This window comes from Cyprinodon variegatus, unplaced genomic scaffold (genome assembly GCF_000732505.1).
Source record: "Cyprinodon variegatus isolate N-32 unplaced genomic scaffold, C_variegatus-1.0 Scaffold5, whole genome shotgun sequence".
Classification (NCBI taxonomy): domain Eukaryota; kingdom Metazoa; phylum Chordata; class Actinopteri; order Cyprinodontiformes; family Cyprinodontidae; genus Cyprinodon; species Cyprinodon variegatus.
Window position 1 is genome coordinate 2,017,161 of NW_015150458.1, and position 23,560 is coordinate 2,040,720.

At 39.8% G+C, this 23,560-nt stretch overlaps 2 protein-coding genes across 14 annotated transcripts in view; one reads left to right on the forward strand and one right to left on the reverse strand.

The window, feature by feature from the left end:
• pax6 (paired box 6) overlaps positions 1-5,169 on the forward strand; it is an 18,769-nt gene extending 13,600 nt beyond the window's left edge. For 12 of the 13 annotated variants that reach the window (XM_015374273.1, XM_015374299.1, XM_015374221.1 and 9 more), the window contains 6 exons: positions 1,883-2,041; positions 2,254-2,336; positions 2,483-2,633; positions 3,494-3,606; positions 3,846-3,987; positions 4,667-5,169. In XM_015374273.1, the coding sequence (XP_015229759.1) occupies positions 1,883-2,041; positions 2,254-2,336; positions 2,483-2,633; positions 3,494-3,606; positions 3,846-3,987; positions 4,667-4,752 (734 nt within the window). In that variant the 3' untranslated portion in view covers positions 4,753-5,169. The remainder of the gene's footprint in view (positions 1-1,882; positions 2,042-2,253; positions 2,337-2,482; positions 2,634-3,493; positions 3,607-3,845; positions 3,988-4,666) is intronic. The other variant, XM_015374319.1, reaches the window with a different exon arrangement.
• Positions 5,170-10,010: 4,841 nt separating this feature from the next.
• The window catches only part of elp4 (elongator acetyltransferase complex subunit 4), a 75,398-nt gene continuing 61,848 nt past the window's right edge, over positions 10,011-23,560 (reverse strand). The window contains exon 10 of the mRNA XM_015374159.1: positions 10,011-11,045. Within this exon, the coding sequence (XP_015229645.1) occupies positions 10,926-11,045 (120 nt within the window). The 3' untranslated portion in view covers positions 10,011-10,925. The remainder of the gene's footprint in view (positions 11,046-23,560) is intronic.

Consider the following 23,560-nt stretch of genomic DNA (forward strand, 5'->3'; position numbering starts at 1 on the left):
ATTATTATTATTATTATTATTATTATTATTATTATACATGTTATGGTCATTATTTATTTGCATTTCATAAGCTTGTCTCAGGGGATCTGAAATATGTTCTCCATCAGTCAAGCGGACGAAAGACATAAAAAGGTTACATGGAGAGTGACAGGGGCCCCAAACAGAAGACAGCTCTATATACCAAAGACTAAGGAATAAAAACCTCCGCTCCGATCTCTCCCTTTCATCCTTTTCACCTTCTCCTTCGCTGCGTATATGGCTCTAAATCCCATCTATAGGATTTAGTTTCTCACTTTCTCTTTCAGTTTTAAGCGGTTTCTCAAGAGTGTTTTGATCCAGTCTCAGCAGCTGAAAGGTGCCGCAATTGGTTCAGTATCTCCTTTTTTTTTCTTCCTCTTCTGCGGCTGCTTTTCCGCCTGACTGGTTGAGACACCGCTATACTAAAGAATGAGTTTATTTCCCAGCGCTTTTAGAAAGAAAACAAAATCCCATCCGAGCGTCAGTGGGTCTGGCAGACGAATAATAGCTGCACATTCGCTTCTTTTTTGGTGGATTATCCGGAGCGAAGACCCAAATAGCGCGGACGCAAACCATAGATGAATACCTTGTTTATTATGCAGCATTTATCTCTGACATTTTTACATAATCAGAGTCATTCAAAAACCCTCAACTTTTCCAAGATGATCTGGAATTATTTACAAAAATGAAACATGTTTCATGTGACGGGGTTTGCAGGATCCAAATGTTCCAGCATGGCTGCAAAAAGACGCATGACTTTACGCCAGGGATGCGCATCGTTGAGATATTACATAAACCTTCCTCCAGTGGCGCACCCGCTGCTTAATTTCGCATTAACTTCTCGGTGTGATAATGATGTCCAACAACAAGACAGACATTAGTCGATAAGCCTTGCCCTGCAACTGAAGGGGCCTTTAGGGCCCACCGCGGACAAGCAGGGGCAGTGAATAGATTGGCCCTATTTCGGGTTGTTCAGGGGGTTGCATGCTCTCTCCTCACTCATTTGTTTCCAATTGAAGACAGAAATCCTGACTGGCGTGTAGCTGGCCGGGGGACGTGATTAATGATGGTAGTGGATAAGGGTTAACACACTGGACTCAAAGCTCTGTTGACTGGGATCCTCATATGCACAATGCCAGATCACTATAGCCTGCGCGCCTCCACAGAGAGGGGATCCTTTTGTCACCCCTCTCCACCTCCTCCTTCCATATATTACACCCACCGAGTGCACGTCCCTGGCTGTGTCCATAGTATAATGGTCCCCCTTACTCCTGGAGGCATTGTATCATTCTGAAAAGCGTCTTCTCCTTTTCAAAAGTTGGTGGTCACCTCAATGGCTTTACCAACGCCCATATGGGAGCGACCATTGAAGCAATGCTCTGTCCTAGAAAACAGAGGGGATGAAGTGGGGAGGGAGGGGGGACTGCAGAGTTTGGGGTTTTAATACATTTCATAGCCCCTGAAAAGAGGGTGGCCACATCTTGACACATTTCTCTTAACCTTTTGAGAACACATTCATTGTTGGGATGCGATAAGTGCACAGGGCTATCCTGTTTTTCCCACAATATTTTATAAACACTTTTTTATTTTTTTTTTTTTTACACTAACTCTCCTCACAGTTCCTAGATTACTGAGGAGGGCCTCAATAAAATCGCAACACTAGGAGAAAATTGCAATAATTCCTCCAATTTTCAATGAAATTAACCATGATGGTTGGGGAAAGGGGGTTTAATTAATTATGTAGCACAGCGTTCTGTACAATTAGCTGCAGACTCATGCAACACCATCATTAATTATTCAATTGGATTCAATTAATGTATATTTCCATTAACGTTGATTCCCCTCCCCTCTCATCTTCTCTCAGATGGCTGCCAACAACAGGACGGCGCAGGAGAAAACACCAACTCCATCAGCTCGAACGGGGAGGATTCGGAGGAGACGCAGATGCGCCTGCAGCTCAAGAGGAAGCTGCAGAGAAACCGCACGTCTTTTACGCAAGAGCAGATCGAGGCGCTGGAGAAAGGTGCGAAAACAAGTCGGTTATTTTATCCGATCGTATAAAACAATAAAAGGGAAAATAATCCCGATCATAAGGGAATAGTAGTCTGAGGGGAGAAAAAAAGGGAGCTTTTTTGCACTTTGGATGGAAATGTGTTGTAATAATATCGCAAAAAATAACCATACATCTTTGCAATAATTACTCACGTTAGTGCTTGACTCTGCTCTTCATTGCAGAGTTTGAAAGAACGCATTATCCAGATGTTTTTGCACGGGAAAGACTAGCGGCAAAAATCGACCTGCCAGAAGCAAGAATACAAGTGAGTGTCTGGGCCTATGCTTTGTTTTCATTCACTACTGAAAGCTTTCAGAACAAATTATTTACTGAAATCTCCGAATGGTAAATATTTATATATGTATATTAAAAATAATACATTTCCTTCCGTTTTCTAATTTTGTATTAAAGGTATGGTTCTCAAACAGAAGAGCAAAATGGAGGCGAGAGGAGAAGCTGCGGAACCAGCGCCGACAGGCCAATAACTCCTCCAGTCACATTCCCATCAGCAGCAGCTTCAGCACCAGCGTCTACCAGGCCATCCCGCAGCCCACCACACCGGGTAGGCCTAATAAAACCAAACCTTCAAAATTAAACTTAAAAAAAAGATAACATTTAATAGTTTTTTAATTTTTAGAATGATCAACACACAGATTCAACTTTGACTTGTGGTTAAAATTCCTGATTTATTTTTTCTTTGCAAAAAATTTAAACCATAGAATAACAAAGCATCTTAAATGTACATGCTTTAAAATTTTCAAAAGCTCTGAGAGAGTGAGAAGAATTCATAAGGAGCAAAGACGTTTTTTTTTTTTCATAATATTGCATCTCCAACTCTAAATCACAACATAGAAAAAAAGTAGAAAAATCCTGTTTTGCAGAATCAAATTTTAGAATAACTTCAATTCAAAGCAACTATATTAAAAAATGTATTTCTGTCTAAATCTGCATATTGATATTTATGCTTAGTGACATTCTAGCTCACTCTCCTCAAATAAAAGTCATTAAACATCTACAGTCAGCGACACGTTTAACCATCTGAAATCAGGCAAAATCTGTTTGAAATATCACTAAACGGTAACATGACGCTCAGTCTGTGTGGACTGATATAATAAAAGAGGCTGTGCGCTCTAGTACACTTGAAGAAAAGCCATGCTTCTCTTTTTAATGCATGAATGAGTAAAATCTCACAGCTGACTTTCTGCATAATTGCAGAATAAGGCAGGAGGGCACACCGACAAAGCTGGAGCTCAGGCCCACAAGTCAGTCACCTGAGAAGCTCTACAGTATCTTTCTGGGCCCATCAGCATGTCAGAATAAGAACACAAATGAGATGAGCTCTCATGACCATAGAGCAGCATGTGTTTGAGCACAATTTCTGTTTTTTTTTTTCACCCATTTTTCCTCTTAATCCCCTTACAGTGTCTTTCACCTCGGGGTCAATGCTTGGAAGGCCTGACTCTGCACTTACAAACACCTACAGTGCGTTGCCTCCCATGCCCAGCTTCACCATGGCCAACAATCTACCTATGCAAGTAAGTAAAGACCCAGTTTGATTTTGAGATTATTTAGTTTATTTCCATTGTGAAAGCAAACCCACCCAAAGTAAGTCCAAAACAGACTCCCTCAAAGTCTTAAAAAGAACAGAAGCAATAAAGAAAGACTTTTATGACAGGGAAATCTAATAAATTGCAGCATAAAAAAGCTATTAGAGACTTCTAAGCTGAAAATATGGTTGGCTAAGCTAATAAATAATTTTTTCCTCGTTTTATAGCCCAGCCAGACCTCCTCTTACTCCTGCATGCTGCCTACCAGTCCGCCTGTGAATGGGCGGAGCTACGAAACATACACGCCCCCTCATATGCAGGCACATATGAACAGCCAATCAATGACCACTTCTGGTACCACCTCAACAGGTAGGCAGAAAATTCATTGTTTACCAACATCCTTATGGGAGCTAATTGTAGCACTGTGAAATATCTGCCACCTCTCCTGTAATTAGGGGGTACTGCATAGCCGTCTCTGATTCATGATGTTTCGCTGCGGCTTTACCTTCCCATCCTGTCTGAGAGACTTCCATCGTTTAGACGTCTCAGGGTCTATCTGATATCATTTTCTCTCTTGGAGCTGCAGTGGGGCTCTGTTCATTTCACTGCCACTGGGCCATCATGTCAGCCCCACGACTCAAACACATAGTTTAGTTCCACCCCATTAGGGTGCTGTTTCAGAGTGCCATACATACTGGTTATAGTCATGAAGAGTTAATCATGCATAACCGCATTTCCTCTGTGCTAAATTGCTAATTAATTTGATTCATTTGCTGTTGTACTCTCTCTGTTTAAATGCCATCGCCATGGCCTCAATTTATCGAGCTTGCAAACGTTTCACAGAGCAGCCGTGTGCAGAGCATTGTGACTCACCGCAGCCCCCCTCCCACCCCATGCTTGTCCACTCATTTTTACAAGCTTTTAAAGTACAGCACTCCCTCCTGGTGTCAACTCTCCATTCATCTGTTTTCGAACTCCAGATATCTCTTGCTTCACTTCTTTGCAGATGGATTTCTTTTTTTTAATTTCTTGATTTTTGTTTCTGCAGGACTCATCTCTCCTGGAGTGTCTGTCCCTGTCCAAGTCCCAGGGAGTGAGCCTGACATGTCTCAGTACTGGTCAAGACTACAGTAGAGAGAAGAGCTACTTCACCCTGTAAGCACCCACTCCACCATCGCCCTCCGGCAGTGCTCCTCACACATACACAGCACAGGAGAGTGGGGGGAAAAAAGCACGAGAGGGTTGAGGAAGAGGAAAGAAGGAGAGGGACTCTGGGAGAGCCTTGGGACGCCTGGGCTTTGTTTCCCCCTGCTGGGACAGTGTGCTGTTGTGTAACTCCAGGCACATTCAAACCCGGACTTGGAAGAGAGACCAACAGTGGAAAGAGAGAGAGAAAAAATGGACCTCTGTAAAGTGCCCGGTGTTAAAATTTTTATGGAACAAAAACTTATCCGTTCTTTTTCTATTTCCAGCTTCAGTCATGTTCCCCCTTTTTTTCTCTGATGTCTTTGTAAATGGCCATTTCTATGTTAATATGAAAAAAAAGAAAAACAAGATCAAGTACTGATAGATGGACTGCTAGAAAACCATGTTGGTTTTGCTTTTTTCTTTTGCTAAGGAGGAAGCTGAGAGAATCTGCCATGACTATCTTCTAATCTGCTTATATCGAGACTTTCTACCAGCCTTTTGCATGGCCTCTGGATGCATATCATTATAGATGAAAAAAGCTGGAAGGAAGACTTACTGTGAGAGAAAACCCACCCCAACTATTTATTGATCTTATTTGTTACAAATGGATATTTAGAGGAGGGAAACTCTAAGTCAATCCACCCACTGAGGCTGTGGTGGCCTCTCTGATATGGGGCCTTGCATTTATTAGATTGGGATCCTATCAGCAGCTCCAAGCGTGCAGAGAAGACGCATCCTGCAACACATGTCGGACCTCCTGCTTCTTTGGCTGGATTGATTCTTAAGATTACACCAAGAACATTACATGTGGAAAACAGGTGCCGCAAAAAAAAAGAAAAAAAAAAAACCTTCACGAAAACATACCCCTCCGCCCCAACACCTGTATTCTGTAAATGGTTGACTGCGTCTTCGATATATTCCAGTTTGTTAATGTCCAAATGTAAAGTACTTGTCTTCCCTTTTTTTTGGAAATCTTCCAGAAAGATTTCTCCAATAAAAGTCGATTTCAGTCGATTTCAGTCAACATCCCCAAGAATATTCTATAAATGTTCCATGCATCATGAACTACATTTCTTTAGGGTCAGGTACAATTTGTCTCTTAGGTATAGTTGTAATATAGTGTCCTATGGTCAAAAATGTGCAACTAGAAATATTTAATTCCTATAATTATGATTAAACATTGCTTGACAGAGTTTTAAACTTAAGTGTTTGGCAGTTGTTTACAAGTACATATCAGATCTAATCATTGTTGATTGTAAAACAGACCAAAGCCTTTGTATTTCATCTAGAACACAATCTTTTCATTCTCCTCCCTTCTTTCTTAGATTTTACTCTTGTGTTGCAAAATTTTGTGAACACGTTTTGTTCAACTACATAGGCTTCGAAGACTGCAGTCAAAAGCCCCGCAGTCCTTATTTATAATTAAAAGACCATGGGATGGGGTTTGTTTTGTTTTTCTAGCATCATCTGTCATCATGCTATTTGAGTTCTGCATTTTTATTTTTGGTGTGTGCGTAGAACATGGACACATACCGGGGTTTACGTCTGAGCATTGCTTCTGAGATAAAACACGCTGTGTCTTAAAGAAAGCTTTTTTTTATTACCATTTTTCTTGGTGCATATTGAAGAATGAGTGATTACTGCATGTTCTATCATTCCTAGTGAGGCAGCTTTTTTGCACACAGTGAAATCTCAAATTCTCACCGAAACAAAGGTGTCCAGAATAACAAACCTCTCCTGATGTATGGGGCTGAGCTGAGTCGACACAGACCACACAACAAAACACCAGCGCACAATGAGAAAGGTCAAGCAATTCACCATTGCTGGCTCTTGTTTTAGTGGAGTTAAGATGGCTATGGAAAAAATACAGAGAAGGGAGGAGAGAGAAAAAAGTTGGGAAAAGATAGCAGTCGGAGCCTGGAGCGAGGCAGAGAAGCGATTGTGTGGCAGAGTGAGTTATTTTGCTTCACTTGCTCCATCAGTGGGGGGGAGGGGGGCCGTGTATGGATGTGTGGATTTAAAAGAGTGTGTGCAAGCATCTCAATAACGCAAAGATAATCTGGAAAGGAGCAGGGTCAGGTAACATTCACAGCACCAAACAGCCTGCTGAAGTGATTAATAGAATTTACACGTCTTCCTCTTTATTTAATGGTCCACTTCCAAGTTAGAGGATTGGAGATTAATCAGATTTTTTAGAGGATATGCCATTTCTCTATTTATTTAATCCACTTTATCTAACTAATAGAGGAGCAGGGTTTTCATGTGTGGAGAGAAGGAGAGAAAGAGACAGATATGTAAGATGGATTTAAATGCAAGGGGGCAATTAGTGAAAATCTAAATAATGCAAGAATGAAGTGGTTTAAATGTAATTTTCACTAACTTTAAAGTCAGTTAGTGTCTTTGAAAAATGTTCTTACACATTTTGAGTTTCCAGATCTATTTTTTATTGAGATGGGTTGATTCTGAGAGATGTTAATGAAAGTTCACACAGCGGAGATCAGAAGCTGGCACTGAAAGCTTTATCCTGTCTATGAGACTGCACTTAGCCTCATTTCCGCAAGAACAGTGAGACTGAGACAGCTAATACAGTTATGTTTTCTGTCATATACACTGTAAGATATAGATCTGCTGCACCAAAACAATTATTTTATAAACATTTAGTTTAGTTTTCAATAATGAAAGTGAATTAAAACAACAGGGAAACATATTTGGCTTTGGTTCAGAATTAAAAGGATGTGAAAAAGCTGCTGTAAGGATGAAGTAGCACTTCTCATCTCAGCTTTCTCAGTTGTATAGTCCCTGTTTTAGCATTTTTACTGTTTTATTTTAATAGATAGCTCATCAAAGAAGCGTATGCTGTACATGAGTCTTTAATTTAAATTTAGTATGTTTTCTATTTTCCTTAACGATACCTAAAGAAGAGTTACAGCTAAGCTAAAAAAACAAATTTTAATAGTTTTTCCTAAGAAGATTTTTCAGTTAGAAATTACATCGGCACTCTCAAAAGATTACACCATGTTAAGTTGTAAAAAAGTGGTGTTTTTAAAACATATCTATTATATACAGTGAGGAAAATAAGTATTTGATTGCTATTTTGAAAGTTCTCCCACTTTAAAATCATGGAGGGGTCTGACATTGTCACCAAAGGTGCATGTCCAATGTAAGAGACATAATCTAAAAAAATTAAATCCAGATTTTGTCCTGAGAACACAATCCCAACTATGAAGCACAGAGGTGGCGGTATCCTGTTGTGGGAATATTTGATTATATAAAGGATCGATGCACTTAACAAAATAAAACTGCATCATGAGGAACAGATGTACTGTCAAACTTAGGGCTGAAACAATTAATCAGAATAATCTTGATCAATTGATTATCGTCAATTAATTTAGTAATCAATTAATCGTTAACTGGAGTATAGAGACTCTAAAACATGCCTTTAGCTGACAGAGCAACTCTCTCAGAGCAGTAACTATGAAAATAGTAAAAATTTAAAAATATTTTGCATTTAAGATAAAAAAAACGTTTTCGTCTGTCAATATGCTCTATCCAGAACTCCTAAAGTTGAAACGTTTAAGTTTCACCTGGTTTAAATCTGTAAAAAAATCTTCTTTAAACAACCTTTTCCTATCTGATTATTAATCGATAATCAACAAAATAAGGGACAGATTAATCGATAAGCAAAAATAATAGTGCTTATTAGTTAGTTAATATATATATATATAAATGATATATATAAAAAGACATTGAAGATTAACTTTCAACCAAAACATTAAGAAGAGTAACTTCACATTTTGAAGTAGCCATAAAAAAAAGCTTTGATCACACAGAACATGCATGGACAGAGCTGAAAAGTGTAGCATGATGACCTAAAAAACTTGACTGTTACCCCAGTTCTGTCAGGAGGAGGGGGCCACAATTAGAGCCTATTAGTGTAAGGAGTGTGTGGAGCCGGCCCTGAAAGTTGGGATCCTAATCATACAGTTTAATGGTAATTCTCCAAACCCTACAGGAAATGCAGCTTAAGCAAATATTCAGGATTGGAAGAATTAACTCAGCTCACCTCTCATCCAGTGGCCCTCTGATGCTGCACTGTTGCAAGCCAATCAGCCCAGTGCAGGTCTCCGCCATGGCTAATCATCATCTAGGACTCTGCTTTAAAAAAAGGGACTGTTCTGTCATTGTCTCTGAGCTCCAGAAAGCTGCAACCCTCTTCCACCATCATCCTCGTTTCCATCAGGCTCCCCTTCCTCCTTCGGCCTCCATTCCACCACCAGTGAGAGACGTAAATTCATCTGCTCATCGTCATTACATCATATTTTTTTATGCTAACGTCTTCCACTGATGCCTGAGCGCCAATGGCTACAGTTCTTATTTCAGTAAGACTTTCATTGTTGCTTGTCTTCTGTGTGAGTGTTTGTATGTGAAAATATATGTTTAAATATACATTTAAAGAAAACAAATCTAAAAATACTAAATTATCTAAAACATGAACTATAACCCCAGAAGGTGAGCTGTCTTCTTACAGTGGTGTCAAACAATCTTTAGGATAAAGGTCAAATCATCACCAACTAAGATAAAATAAATTGATTGATTATTTTGGTAGATGGACAATAAAATCTCTGTTGATGTTTTGAAAATAAGAATATATACATTGTATACATTGATCATTTTTCTGTAAAACAGATACTCATCTATCCAAGTATATCTATCCATTATAAACACATGGCAAAATGAATCTATTCACCTTTAATCCACTTTAAACACGTGTCCTAAATATGTCAATAATGAAATATCAGTAAGTTAGGGGAGCTGTGTTTCACTTCACAACACAAGGTTTTATTCACCTATAAAAAAGACATGTCTCCACGACCTGCTCTGAATACATGCTGCAAGCGGTTACCATTCCTGTCAGGTTACAACAGGTAAAAACATTCAAAGTGGCATCAGCTTCTAACACAAAAAAACACAAATTATACATTTTAGGGATGCACGATATTGGGATTTTGGCCGATATCCGATATGCCGATATTTTAAAACTCATGTAGCCGATAACCCATATCGATACCGATGTTAAAGCTGGACAAAAATAAGTAGTCATTGAAAATAGCAGTTTTGTTATCCATTTCTGACACTTTGAAAAACAATATACTCAAATATACTTCCATATGCTAATATCAAATAGATTTTTAAAAACGCGGTATCGATCTATTTTACTTTCAAAATCTTGTGACATTTCATCGTTCTGTTACAAACATCCCTAATACATTTCATTCAACATGTTGATTTCTTCACCATCTGACCTAATTTGTTCTCTTGGGCTTGTGATTGCAAAGCAGCTAAACCAGGTGTAAAATCAACCCACAAATCCAGTTTTTTGCCACTCACCACATCCGTCTGTGGGCCTTTCTATATGGACCTGCTACCACTTAGGGCAACCAGTGAGCTGCATTCAAGACATTCCCTCAGAGACTAACTAAAATCCAAGTGTGAATGAGTTGAGTTTTGCATAGTTTTTCTCTTCTTTAATTTATTTCACAAGAGCGCACTGTAACATCCCGGAACGTAAATTGTATTTGCAGAATGATGTAAATGGTGGAGATGTGCAGGAGATGCCTCTTGTTTATAAAGAAAAGCCAAGAACAAAGATAAATTATTCAGCGGCTCCCAAGACGGAGAATCAGTAAAGGCTGTAAAATATTTCATGATTACAATGTAGGCAGAGACAAAAAAAATAAACTAAACGTAGCAAATGTTAAATAATTCTCCAACCCTGAATCCAGCTAGGTTCACAAATGTTTTATTTGTATGGGTAACAAAAGAGAAAAAAAAAATAAAGTTAACTTTTAATGAAACCTTCTGACAGTTTGAAGGACTGCGCCTTAATATTTAAACAAAATTATGACAACTAAATAGATTTACATGAAAATGACTGCAAATGATGGTTTATGATGACCAGAGAAGCTGTTGATGTTTAGATCTTCACCTCTCGCTGGGTTGGTTGGCAGGTGGTAACAGCTTGCTGCTTGATTGTGGTTGACATCACCTGAACGATGCAACACCCCTGACGCCGCTGCAAAGAGGGCAACGGCCACACCATTCCAGTCTTTGGTTTCCTGTCAAAAGTCCAGGTTTTTGTTGCCAGAAGCACTGGAGCCACAGGCAGAAGCTACTCCTGCAAGCTCCCCCCTGCTGACACGACTCACTGTCTCGGACAAGTCCGGAGGCAAATGCAATCGCTAGGAGAGAGGCAGAGAGAGAGAGAGAAATGGAGTGTCAGAGCAAAACCAGTAGCCATACAGTAGATCAGCATACAGTAGGTGGTAGACGCCAGTGGTGCTTATTCATAGAGAGCCATGTTAGGTTGAAATTGCATTAGATGCTTCAGCACTCCCTTTAACACTGGCAGCATCGAGGAAATCTGCTACCTTGTTACTAAATGCTTCACAGAGCTTTAGGTCTGTTAGACCTCGCAGGAATAAAACCAGAGGCACACAAGTGTTTCAGATTTTATGGAAATATAACAATAATAAAATAAAAACCCTGAAAATGAAAGAAAGGAGGGAAATGTGTGTGATCTGGGACTAAAGGACAATAAATACCCAGATAGTAATTTCTTCAAAAATTAACAATGCCAGAGTTGTTACAATCAGCTTGTTTAGCCATTTCACAGCAAAGCCTCTCTTTACTCAATGCACAATAACACTAAGGGGTTAATGAGGGACACTCATGTAAGCCTCCCTTTACACCAGCATACAGTGAAGGGGCCACACTTCCAAGCTCTCAGCAGAATCAACAAGAAAGGCCACCGACGGACCGTAGTGAACAAGGTCCTGAAGGGCCCTCGACTGCCTAAGAGGAGGTAATGTGTCTTCCAAGTCAAGTGCCCCCCCCCAACCAATTGTGTTGTTTAGCACGTTGCTCGAGTGTCTGTCAAGGAAGTTAAATCAGAACGCAGCTATTCTTTGGGACAAGAGAGGTTAAACCCTGTAATTTGCCCTGAAAGAATCTGCCATGACATTTGAAACCCTCTGGTCAAATCCTATGCTCCCTCCCAATACAAACCAGATAAAGCTGCCTGCCCGCCACATCCGCATCCCCTCTAGACATCCAGCTTTACAGGAGAGCTCTTCTACTCCCACAGATACTTATCTTTTTTCCTAAATGACTAGGTGTTTGGGTACAGGGTTTAGGGAAGTTTTACTTAGAGATAATTCAGGACTACGTAATGTTCTTCATCCCTTTAGGGTAGGCTACTTCCACCCACCATTCAGTCTTGTTTTTAGAAACACCTGAGGTTGTTGTAATATTACTGATGCTTTTTTTCTGATATGAAGGCTTGGGTTTCTGCTGATGCAAATTAGAATTAAGAGATGCTAAGTTGGTATTTTTCCTACTCATACTATAGCATCTAGTCTTTCGAGGATGGATCTTTTGAGGATGGAGTAGATATTACTAGCAGCCTCCTTAAAGAACTAGTTGAATAATTTTTGGTAAAAACACATGTTGTGGTTTGTAACAGTGCTTTTACTTAGAACACCATAAGCAGTCTGCACTGATGTATGCCCAGACTTAACAGATCCTTGGACTTCAGTCTTGGGTAATTCTCTCAAGTAAAATGACTCTTAGGCTACGTTCACACTGCAGCCTGAAGTTACCCAATTCCGATTGTTTTGCCCATATGCAAACTGTATCTGATCTTTTCATGACAGTCTGAATAACACAGATCCGATTTTATTAAATACGACCCAAGCCACTTGGCTTTGTTGCCCTAAATCCGATACATACTTTTCAAATTCAACCTGTGTCTGAACAGCCAGGTCGCTTTCATCTGACCTGAACATCATTAAGACTGATTAAAGGTCATTATTCTACGTCTTGCTGTGCAGAAGAAGCAAGAAAAACAACAACCAGGGCGGACGACGCGGAGAGCAGTATTTATGTTTAACCATCTTGAAAGGTTACAAGGTTAGGAAAGATCACTAGATGCGCTCCAGCCCTACCATCCTTGTTTACTTCCGTAAACACGGAACACGCTTGCTTGTGATGTCATTGCGTCCTCTACTGGGCATGCAGGACACTTAGGTTGTGTGAATGCAGTTCACACAACCTAAGTGTCCTGCATGCGCATAGAGATCGCATACAAGTCACATATATTTGGAAATATGAACGGAACGCAAAAAATTTCGATTTCACAAAAACATCGTAATTGAGCATTAAGGCCTGCAGTGAAAACATAGCGTAAGTCTTCAACTTCCTTTCAGGAGATTTTGCATTTTATAAATATTTGAGAACAAAATGTTTATCTTACATCTGTCTACATAGTAGTTATTAATACTGCTTTTAGCAGTGGTAATGGAACAACAAATTTCTAAAATCTGCTTCCATTTTTCATAGTTTGAGGCCATTTAACTTCCATGGTGTCTGGACAAATTAAGATTAGGTCTATTTTAAAATTATATCTCTTAGACTTGAAAAGATGAATCATAGATTCAATGCAGTTTCTTTAATGTGCAGTTTCAAAAGTAGTAACTATATTTCATAAAAATACTGAAAAAATTGTAAAACGGCACTTTTCAGTTCCTCAGTATGGTATCTCTAAAAAGCCAGCAAACAAAAACCCTGATTGGAATTAAAACAAAGAACTAAATTTAAATTTGAATCAATGGGAAAACAATTGGCTCTTATTAAGCATAATTAGAATTTTGACCTTTGAAAATAAAGAAAGGAAAAAAATTTAGAACTCAAACATTTGTTTCTTGCTCAAATTTTCCTCTCTTCCTTTGTACACTCCTGGAAAACGAAAATCACTACATCAATACGTCTCAGACTTTTCCAACCTGTAATGGTGGTTCTTAAAAAAGAACGAAACTGACAGAAAGATTTTTTTTTCACCATTGATAATGGGAGATCCATTTAATCTTAGACTCTTTATGCTACTTGCATTGATTTCTAGACAATGAATTATTTGGTTTTGAGACAGCGGTTTAACTTTGAAAGATTGAATGTGCAGGAGATTGTTGGCTTGATTTCTAAAATATACACAAACTTAGTAGGCAAACAGAGGTTTTGACTGTTTATGACTGAAGTATTTTGAAGTTACACAAAAGGAGAAAGAGAATGTTGTTCCCAAACAGGAGTGTTGGTATCAATATGTTATTTACTTCAAGAACAGGAGTCACATCAAGGTAACTAGAATGATAAAAAAGCAAAGAAAGAATGTGGAAAATATGTTAGTAAGACAACAAAGTTTCTCAACTCCGCTTTGCCACCTACACTATCCCATATGCACACAAACATCTATGGAGTCCTCTGTAAGCCCTGCTTCTCTTCCATCCCTGCCAACCCTCACCTGGGTAACCTTTCGTGTCTTCAGCTCACTCAAGTGTGATTGAAAAAGAAAAACAATGCATTGATCAAGCCTGGACTCAGTCCTGCTTAGCGCACTGCAGCAGAAACATGGCACAGAGAGGGAAAAAAATCAATCACATATACATCACCCTCGCTGGGTGAGTTAAAAAAATAAATAAATAAAAGCAGTGTTGTCTGTCTGCCACGCACCCACGGGCCTGCCTCTCTTTGGCTCTGAGCTTTGAGAACCCACTGAGCATGTGCAGAGCGAAGGTCAAAGCAATCCAGAAGTGAAGCTCCACTTCTCTAACCTTTGAGTTCAGGGGCAGATGAGAACAATCAATGGTAACATCAAAGTTGGAGGGAGGAGCAGACTAAACCAATCGATCCGTTTGGCACACTGAGGGAACAGGGAGCCTTGCAACAGTCGACAACCATCACAAATATCAGTGGCAGGCAATGTTGGGATTATCAATCTAGAAAAATTACTTTTAAACACCTTAGGTAAATTTTTGTACCAGGTGAGATTAAAAGATATTGTGATCCTGTTTAGATATTCACATCCAAAGCAATGAACATTTTACTAGGACTACATACAAGCAAGGATATCAGATAGATGGGCTTTTGCACAAGGCTTAGAGAGAGTTAGTCAGAGAGGCTCTGAGTCGGCTTTTCTGCAACCTGCACACCCCATGATGTAAACAAGGACATCCGGAAAACCCTCAGAGGCATAGCAGGGTGGGTGTTTGTGTGAGATCTTTTCTCTGCTGCCTGGCAACCTTAGTAAGTGTAGAGAAAGAACAGAGAGAGAGAAAAAAAAGTCCAGGGTGGTGGAGGGGCGATGGTGGCTGTTAGATGGGAGTGGACGGCGGGAAAAAGGACCACTGGTTGGGCTGCATTGATTGAAAGCGGGGTGGGGAGGGAATGTGAAAATGGATGTGTGCCACAATCGCAGTGTGATTTTGTATGTGAAGTCACTGCTCCCTAGTTGGTGGTAATCAGTGAGATCTAGTTTCGTCTCTCAGCCAGAGGGGCTTGGGCCATGCTGGCAACAGGGCGAGGGGCGACAAAGCTCCAAACGAGCGCTAAGCACTTCATATGAGCCCCAAGGGCTGGCCCAAAGTCTAGCTTAGCCTAAGAGGGTTACTGATATCACTTACTAAACATCCAAAACATGCAATACTTAAAGCGTTAAGCAACTCATTATGCTTGGTCCCTCATAGGTTTCTAATATAGCTTTGTAGCTATGCATAACTTATGGGTCATGGAATGTGTGATATTCATTTTCAGACGGGCAGCTACAAAGGAGCCACTCGCTCTCAAAAAAAGCTAACACCATCAAAGGCATTCCACTTATGCTAACAGGTTGCTAATGAATGGAGTATTAGGTGCTAATTTAACGAGTCATTTGTTCTATAGACTTTTGGCCACACTTGCAAATGGTCTGTTTCACTGTACAATTTAGAAGTATAGGAAACCCAACACCTTGTTAGAACACATGACCACAGCCATGGCTGTTCCATTCAGATTAGCTGTGGGAGGAACTTGTACATGGAAGTGACAAAACATTTACCTTGAATGCAACCATGACAACATCCCTGCTGAGATGGTGTCCTTTCTTTCAAAAGCTTCAGTGAATGAGTGAAATACAAGTTGGAGGATTTAACATAGTAATAGTAAATAAGCAGTTTGGATTTAAAATGAGACAAAGAAAAACAGGAAAAGCTTGATACTGTACTAATTAATATAAACTCAAAGTACAACAAAATAAGCAGCTGATTTTGTCATTTCTGTTGCCTTGTGTAGCACAGCTGCAGCTCAGCTTCTGTAAACTAATATGTCTGACCCTGACGCAGGGTCAGTGTCCTCTATTTCAAGCCCCATTTCGACAACCAGCTACGGGTCAAAACAGCAGCAGAACGTTTCACCACAAAAAGTGGGTAGAAATTTCCCAGCCTTGCCTCCCTGTTCATCTGCTAAACCAGCTAAATAACCTCCACAGAACCATAATCTCCTCACACCTCTAATGTTACACTGCATTGTGTGGGAAATCATTTGCTGAATCTATAGGAACCTGAACTGGCTCCTATAGATTCCCCCAAAAAAGGCACATAATGAGGTAATGTGTGCTTGTTTATTTAAGACACAAACTATCATTACATTTACTCTAGTAATTTAAGAAAAAACCTGCCAGAAAAAAAGAAAATACAGGAACTACTAAGCATAAATCCCATCACCTCTCTGCTGTAATTCTAACCCTCCTGCACCAAACAAAGACTGTGAAAAAGAAGCACTACTTTCCTCTTACTTTTTGGTGACAAAGAGTGAAACGCGACCCTCGGCTTTTTCCAAAGAAAAACCAGTTCATAAGATCTGTCTTCTAACTCACATTTCAGCCAAAACATCTTTTCTGCCGTTCAACTTTTACCTTTTAATTTAGGTATATTGAAGAAGCTATTGTTAATAGTTGACCAGGACCACTGTTTTTGTAAAGTCTGCTAATGCAATAGTTTAAACATAAATATACTTTATAACCTGAATATTTCACAACTAAACAAACTTAAATAAAGTAAAAATGTAGATAAAATCTGAATTTCAAACTGATGAATTTGAAAAAGCCAAAGGATTTAAGTGATGATGATATGACGTGAAGCATTTATCTCCCAATAAAACGTGCAGAGGGGTTCTAATTATCTTGAGTGTCTACCAATCGTGTTTTTTCTCCAAGTTATAAACCCTATAGCCAGTTTTGTGATAAACCACTAAAGAATGCATTTGAGTCTATATACAGTAAAAGGGGTGATGATTTGCCCAAATGTCAATCCCAATAGCGTATTAGGCAAAACTCTTAAAAAGCAACTCTGTCTTGTTCAGACAGGGGGAGCTACAATGCACTGGGGTAGTCTGTCTTGGCCAACAGTCAGCCCAGAAGGTTTAGCCATGATGGACACGGACAAAGTGAGCAGCAGCTTATGATAAAATAAAATGATGAAATGATGGAAAACTTTATCTTTGCTGCAAGCAGCATTTTGTTTCTAAAAATGTTTTATGCAAAGGGTTCCAGAAGTAAAGTTAGTGTTCAAATAAAATAAATAAAAATGTTTAAATGTGTTTTTTTTTTAATTTATTTTTTTTATAAAGATTTTCATTCTGTCTTAGAAATGCCACACATAAACTCACATTAAATTTCACCACATTGGGAAATTTGAGGAACTATTTTGGCTATAAGGCTCCTGATTGCCCTTATTATGCTGGCAAAGTATTGCAGAATGACTGAAATAAAGGAGGATACATGTGCTAGTTTACAAAACTCAGTGCTATCTTTATTTAAAATGAAAGAACTTTCCAGTAACAGGCTTAGATATAAGCTGCTCTACAGACTTTTAATCACCCAATGTAATTAGAGCTCATGAGGCAAGTTGCTTAAAGCTAAACACTTTTTATAATAAGAGACCACAGTGGGTGAAATTAGCTCAGAAATGAACCTTGTTGTAACTTTCTTTTTTGTTAACTACTAATAATTGTATTCTATAGTGAGGGAGTATATTGAAATCGGGACCTTAAAGGCACACTGTGTAACCTTTGACCACTAGGGGTGCTAGACCTATAAATGTCCGTATTTTGCTTCTACTAAACATCAAAAATAATAACAAAGATACATGACTGTATACTAGGAACATAGTGTTAACTTACAAGTCTAATAATAGAATTTAGAAACATAATTGATTTTACATCCGACTTTTTCTTTCAGGACAAACCCTTTCCAAGTTCGACTCTTGCTTTTCCTCGCACACAATCCCTTTCACCTTCACGGGGCTGTTCAGTGGCACAGTGGGCTATTCCAGCAAGAAGGTTCTGGGTTTAATTCCTGGCCTGGGGTCTTTCTGCATGGAGTTTGAATGTTCTCCCTGAGCATGCGTGGGTCTTCTCCGGGTACTCCGGCTTCCTCCCACAGTCCAAAAACATGACTGATAGGTTAATTTGCTCCTCTAAATTCTCCTTAGGTGTGAGTTGTTGCATGAATGGTTGTTTCTCCTGTTTGTCTCTGTGTTGCCCTGCGATGGACTGGCGACTTGTCTAGGGTGTATCCTGCCTCTCGCCCATAGACAACTGGAGATAGGCACAGCACACCTCACGACCCCACACGGGATAAAGCGTGTCAAATAATGGATGGATGGATGGACAATCCCTTTCACATTTTCTCTTTTTAGCCTCCACAGAACATTTAAACTTTTTCCTTGCCCCAGCCATGACCAGTAGTCCAGCTGGTGGAAAAATAGTAGAGCAAAAGCCTTAGTGCTATGACGATACAAGAGCCTTCCTCCAGGTCACATGACCTGGCCAATGACTGTGTTTCTTCTTCCAACTTACATAGTCGGTATTTCAAGAGGGGAGCCCCGATCAACTCTTTAGGTCACAAAGACCATGGTGTGCCATTAAATAGCAAATCACTGGGGATGGAACAATTCATTGGATTTATTGTAATTAATTGATTCTTTAAAAAAATATTTAGTGATCGATTGTTAACTGGTTTATAGAGACTCTTAAACTTGCCATTACCTAGAAGGACAACCCATTTAGGCCAGGAATTATGGCAAAATTAAACAATATGTACAAATTTTGCATTCAAGATGAAAACCCTTTCAGTCCATCAATATGCTATTAATAACACCTTAGTGGCATAGTTTTAATTTCATCAGGCTTAAATTCGGTATATCTTCTTTTGGGAACATTATTTTCTCCACAATGTGCTGCTAATATGCCTAATGCACCTTAAGAATGATGCAGTTCGAGTGGAAGAAAAAAAATCCCACAAACATTGATCAAGCTCTTCTCAAATCTTCCTTCAGTAATATGGTGATAGTCACCTGCCACCAGGTCACCTGCCGTCTGATCTTGGATAACCTGAGAGGCAGGGCCCAAAGACAGTCAGGCGGACTGACAGATAGACAGATACAGACACAGGCTCCTCATCTCTTTCGCTTCACAAGCTAATGAATCTGACAGAGTAGGCAGCAGGCAGGCAGAAGGATGAGTAAGCATTTTGGGGTGTAATTATATTCCCAAACAGAGAATGGAGGGGAAGGGACTAATAATTGACTGAATTTCATTAGAAGTGAGCATGTCCAAACAGGAAATTGATTAGCAGACAATAATTTCATTTTTTTCAAATAACTGATGGAATGTGTGTTCGTGTTGCCTTTATTAGGTAGCTCCTTACTTACCCTTCACGCTCCACCGGCTGATAAAATGCAGCTTTTGATATTACCTGTCACGTTTCTAAACATGACACGCATGGAAATCAGCAAGCTCTGGGTGGTTTTTGAATAACAAACGGACAAACGAGGGCCAAAGTGTAACTGCACTGTAATACAACAACTTGACTTGTTATCTCAGCCATCAGCATCTTCAGCTAAACACTCCTCTGGGGTCTAGTCCTCGGCTTGGTCCTGTCAAGCTCCTTGACAGGGAAATGCAGCGTGGGGCCATTTTGTCTCTTTTCAGTTCTGTTTTGTTTCTCTTTGCGGGGCGGTGTCGGTACAGACCGTAGGCGTTAAAGGATGGGGGCAAGCTGACCCTCATAGCAAAGGAGAGTAATAAGATGGCAGTTAGTACTGTGGAACTGGGCACAGTCATGGAGGGCTGGTTAGCCCCCCTGGGGTGACATGGTGCCTGGGGAGAAAGGGGAGCGGGGTAGAGGGCGTAGAGTACAAACATATCTAAGTGCTGCTTTCACTACAGATAGGCCCATAGCAAAAAGCACGGCCGCACGGGTTATGACAGAATGTCTGGGGGACCTTTGGTGCCCTCTGCCCCTCAAACACACATTTCACCCCTCAAACCATGACTGCTGCAGACATCCTCAGGTTAAGGCACCACTGACGCTTTGTAACATGTTTCTTTTTACAGTTTTACAGATGCTGTGCTACAAAGTTCACACGTATAGCATATTTACAGCTGCTAGCTACGGCCGATGATAATGGCTTGCTTGTTCATCAAAGTAAAAGTCAAATAATTTCAATTTCTTGGGCGACTACCAATGCTCTGTCAATGTTAATAAGTTAAAGAGTAAAAACAAAAAATCAAAACTGAATTGTCTGTTTGCAGATTTAAAGAAAACTGTTTCATTTTAAAGCTAGAGCTGGAGGCTCAGGGTTTGGGTTATACTTTCACTTTTTAATTTGTACCCCCCTTTCTTTAACATGCAAGACCATTTGGTCCATTCCTACATCCACTTTGTAGCCTTAAACATGAATCAAGCATATTCTATGAATTGTTAAATAAACAGATGATAGAGAAAAGCTTCCGGTCATGTGTTGTTAAAGCTCTGTTAAAGAGCTGGTAAAGCAAGCTATGCTTTTATCCTGCATCATTTTTCAGAACTGTTTCCACAAAAGTTAAAATATTCCTTTAAGAGACACTCTACTGACATGTTCTGACACTGTTATAGTCGCAAAAAAGCAGGAACATTACCAAGAATACTCTTTTTCTGCATTATTCATATTTTTTCTGTGTTCAGTCTACAAGTGCACACACTCTTTTACAAAAAAAATAAAACAGACACAAACACACACACTTCCACTCTCCTATGCATGTGTCACACAGAGAGGTATTTACAACATGAGTGCACAATGCCGGCTTGTATTTTGAGGGTTTCCTAAACCCAGCCTTAGCTCTAGTAGAAAGTCCCATTTTTCACCCATCATTTGTCCTGTGATAGAGTTCACACAGTTTACAGGCATAACATTTGGCAAAGCGAAAGGTCGTCTGGAGGTTATTGTGTCGGGCTGGGTAAGTGGCTGACCACTTGGGAGGGGTGGGAGGATGGAGTGACTCTCACAGAAGAAGTCTGTAATGCTAGGGAACTACCACTAAACGAGGCAGGAATAAGACAACAGCACAACATATGGGAAGTAAAATGCTTCTAGTTTTAAAAACTTCGAGGCAAATAAGTTTCAAATAATACCTCTCCATCTTGCAGAGGGTATAAATACACTGCAAGTGGCAAGAAGAATATGACTTAGGATTATTTTTAGGAAATAGAGGGAAAAAAATAAATAATAGGTTTTTGAACAGCAGGTAAAAAAAAAAAGAACATTTTGAGCAGAGATGGACTTTGAAATAAAATAGCAATAAGATATTTTAAGATATGTATTATTAAAAAAATGTCCCATCTAAAATTTTTAAAGCTGATGTTTTGCTACAGTTTTGGTGTCACTAAAGGTGTGAGTCTACTTGTGTGCATCAGTGTCTCTTAGTCTGCAAGGAGGAATAAAGGGGGTTGAGCATAATCCATCACTAGTGATAGTCCACACAAAAAAGAAGCCCTTTTGCTAAGAGGAAGCCCCTTGTGTGGACAAAGACCACCATACTTGGGACTTCATAGGACCCAGCTGAAAAGGTGTTGCCCAGAGTAACCCCATTCACATTAACAGGCATGCCGGCCAAAGCCAGTCATTACTGCTGACTTGGACCAGCCGGGCCACACATAGACCAGCCTATAGCCTCAAAGGCCATTCACTTCTGATTAGCCCACAGGCAAATGGCCTGAACTCTGTCACTGAGGAGCATCAACAATTGTTACTGACCTATTCTAGTGTCTGTCCTAGTAAACTCAATATGTGCAGCTTTGATGTGAATATACATGATGAATGGATGAATGGATGGATGGATGGATGGATGGATGGATGGATGGATGGATGGACGTCTGTCCATCTGTCCATCACATGTTCTTCTCCCTGGGCTACTTCCTATTACAATACCGTCAAAACTATTTTGTCTTGATATCTGTGTGATTGCTGTTTTTCAGGTAATTATCTTTTATTACCTTTTCTTCCTTGTGAAGGCCCAGCATCATCATCGGCTGCTTCTGCTCCCTAATTCATCTTTTTCTATTACCTTAACTTTTTAACGACTTGTTCTGCAAATAAATCGCTAGCTTAAGATGTGCTACTGGCATGTAATAATGAGTCACCATTCATCTATCATTATCTGGCCCATTACTCAACTTACATGGTTCATTTAAGGAAAAAATATACCTGAGCATCGGTCAGATGGATGTGACTGACCGGTTGTTTGGGAATCCTTCAAAACCTGGACGATTCCCCCTGCTTTCAAAGCAGGCTCTCGAGTCTGCTGGCAGGGCGTTAATGTCTGTGTTCATCTGCCTTTAACTACTTCAGAGTTAGTTGATGACAGAGTCTAAAGGGTGTAGCGTTTATTTATTTTTTTACAGCACTTCCACAGGTAGATTTGTAAATAAGAAGGATAAATGTGCTTAAAGAAATGGTTCCTGCAGCCGTTATGTTTTTCATTTGTACAGTTACAGTTTCATTTGACTACTTTCAGCATAACCAGTGGGCAGAACCCTTACGGAGGGAGTCCTAATGTCAGTGAAAGGCCGGATACACTCGTAAGAAAATGAAAATAGCAGCCTGAATTTGAGTGTAGCGTCTTCATGTCTGTACATTTTTGTCTGATTAATGTCAGAGAAAGCCACTACTGGCAAGAAAAAACCATAATTAATAAACTAAATTAACATAATGGAAGCCAGAAGCCAATCTTCCAGATGACAAATCAGGACATAATCCCCACTGATTCAGCAGAAATGTTTTGATTCAGTTGACCGGAATATAATTCATACTGTATTTGAACAGCTTTGCATATGCAAATGCAGTAAAGATGGGAAATAAAAAAAAAAGAAAAGATTAACCTCTGTCATGTTAGAAAGCAGAATTTGTAAATATATATAAAAGATATGTCACAAGGAAAACAATAAGCACAGTATGATGTAAATATATCACATTAAGGAGGAAACGCATACAAAGGAAAAGCTCAGCAGTGTAAAAGCAAAACTCATGGGAACATGCTAAACATCTGCAGTAAAAGTCAAGCACACAAGTTTCTGTACAGATGTAGCAAAGAGCATAGAAAGTCACCATGTAAATTTATTTCTTTCTCTCCATCACGTTTCTCTCTGTAGTCTCTCGACCACATCCACCTCTACCTTTGAGCTGCTCTCTAGTACCCTCCCTGTGGGCAGGTGGTTGTGTAAATTTAGCCACAGCTAGGTGAGGTGCTTCCTGGGCAGACTGTTGGCAAAGCCACCTTTAGGGTGTTCAACATGTCAGAGGGAATGAGACATCTCCTCGACTGCCCTGTCAAAAAATTCACCACCTTCCATTTCCTGCATAACCCCTAGGTCTTCTGAGCTATCGGGGGTGATGGGGGAATTCTTGTTTTGTGCTTTCTAATTTAGACTAAAACACACCACCTAACACAGAGCATCGGCTGAGTGTTAATTGTGAAGCATTATGAAAGCTATTAAAACAGTGAGCCAGAGCCTGGGGAGATGCATGCTGACTTCGAAAATCATTGAGACGACACTAAATGCATAGTTAGT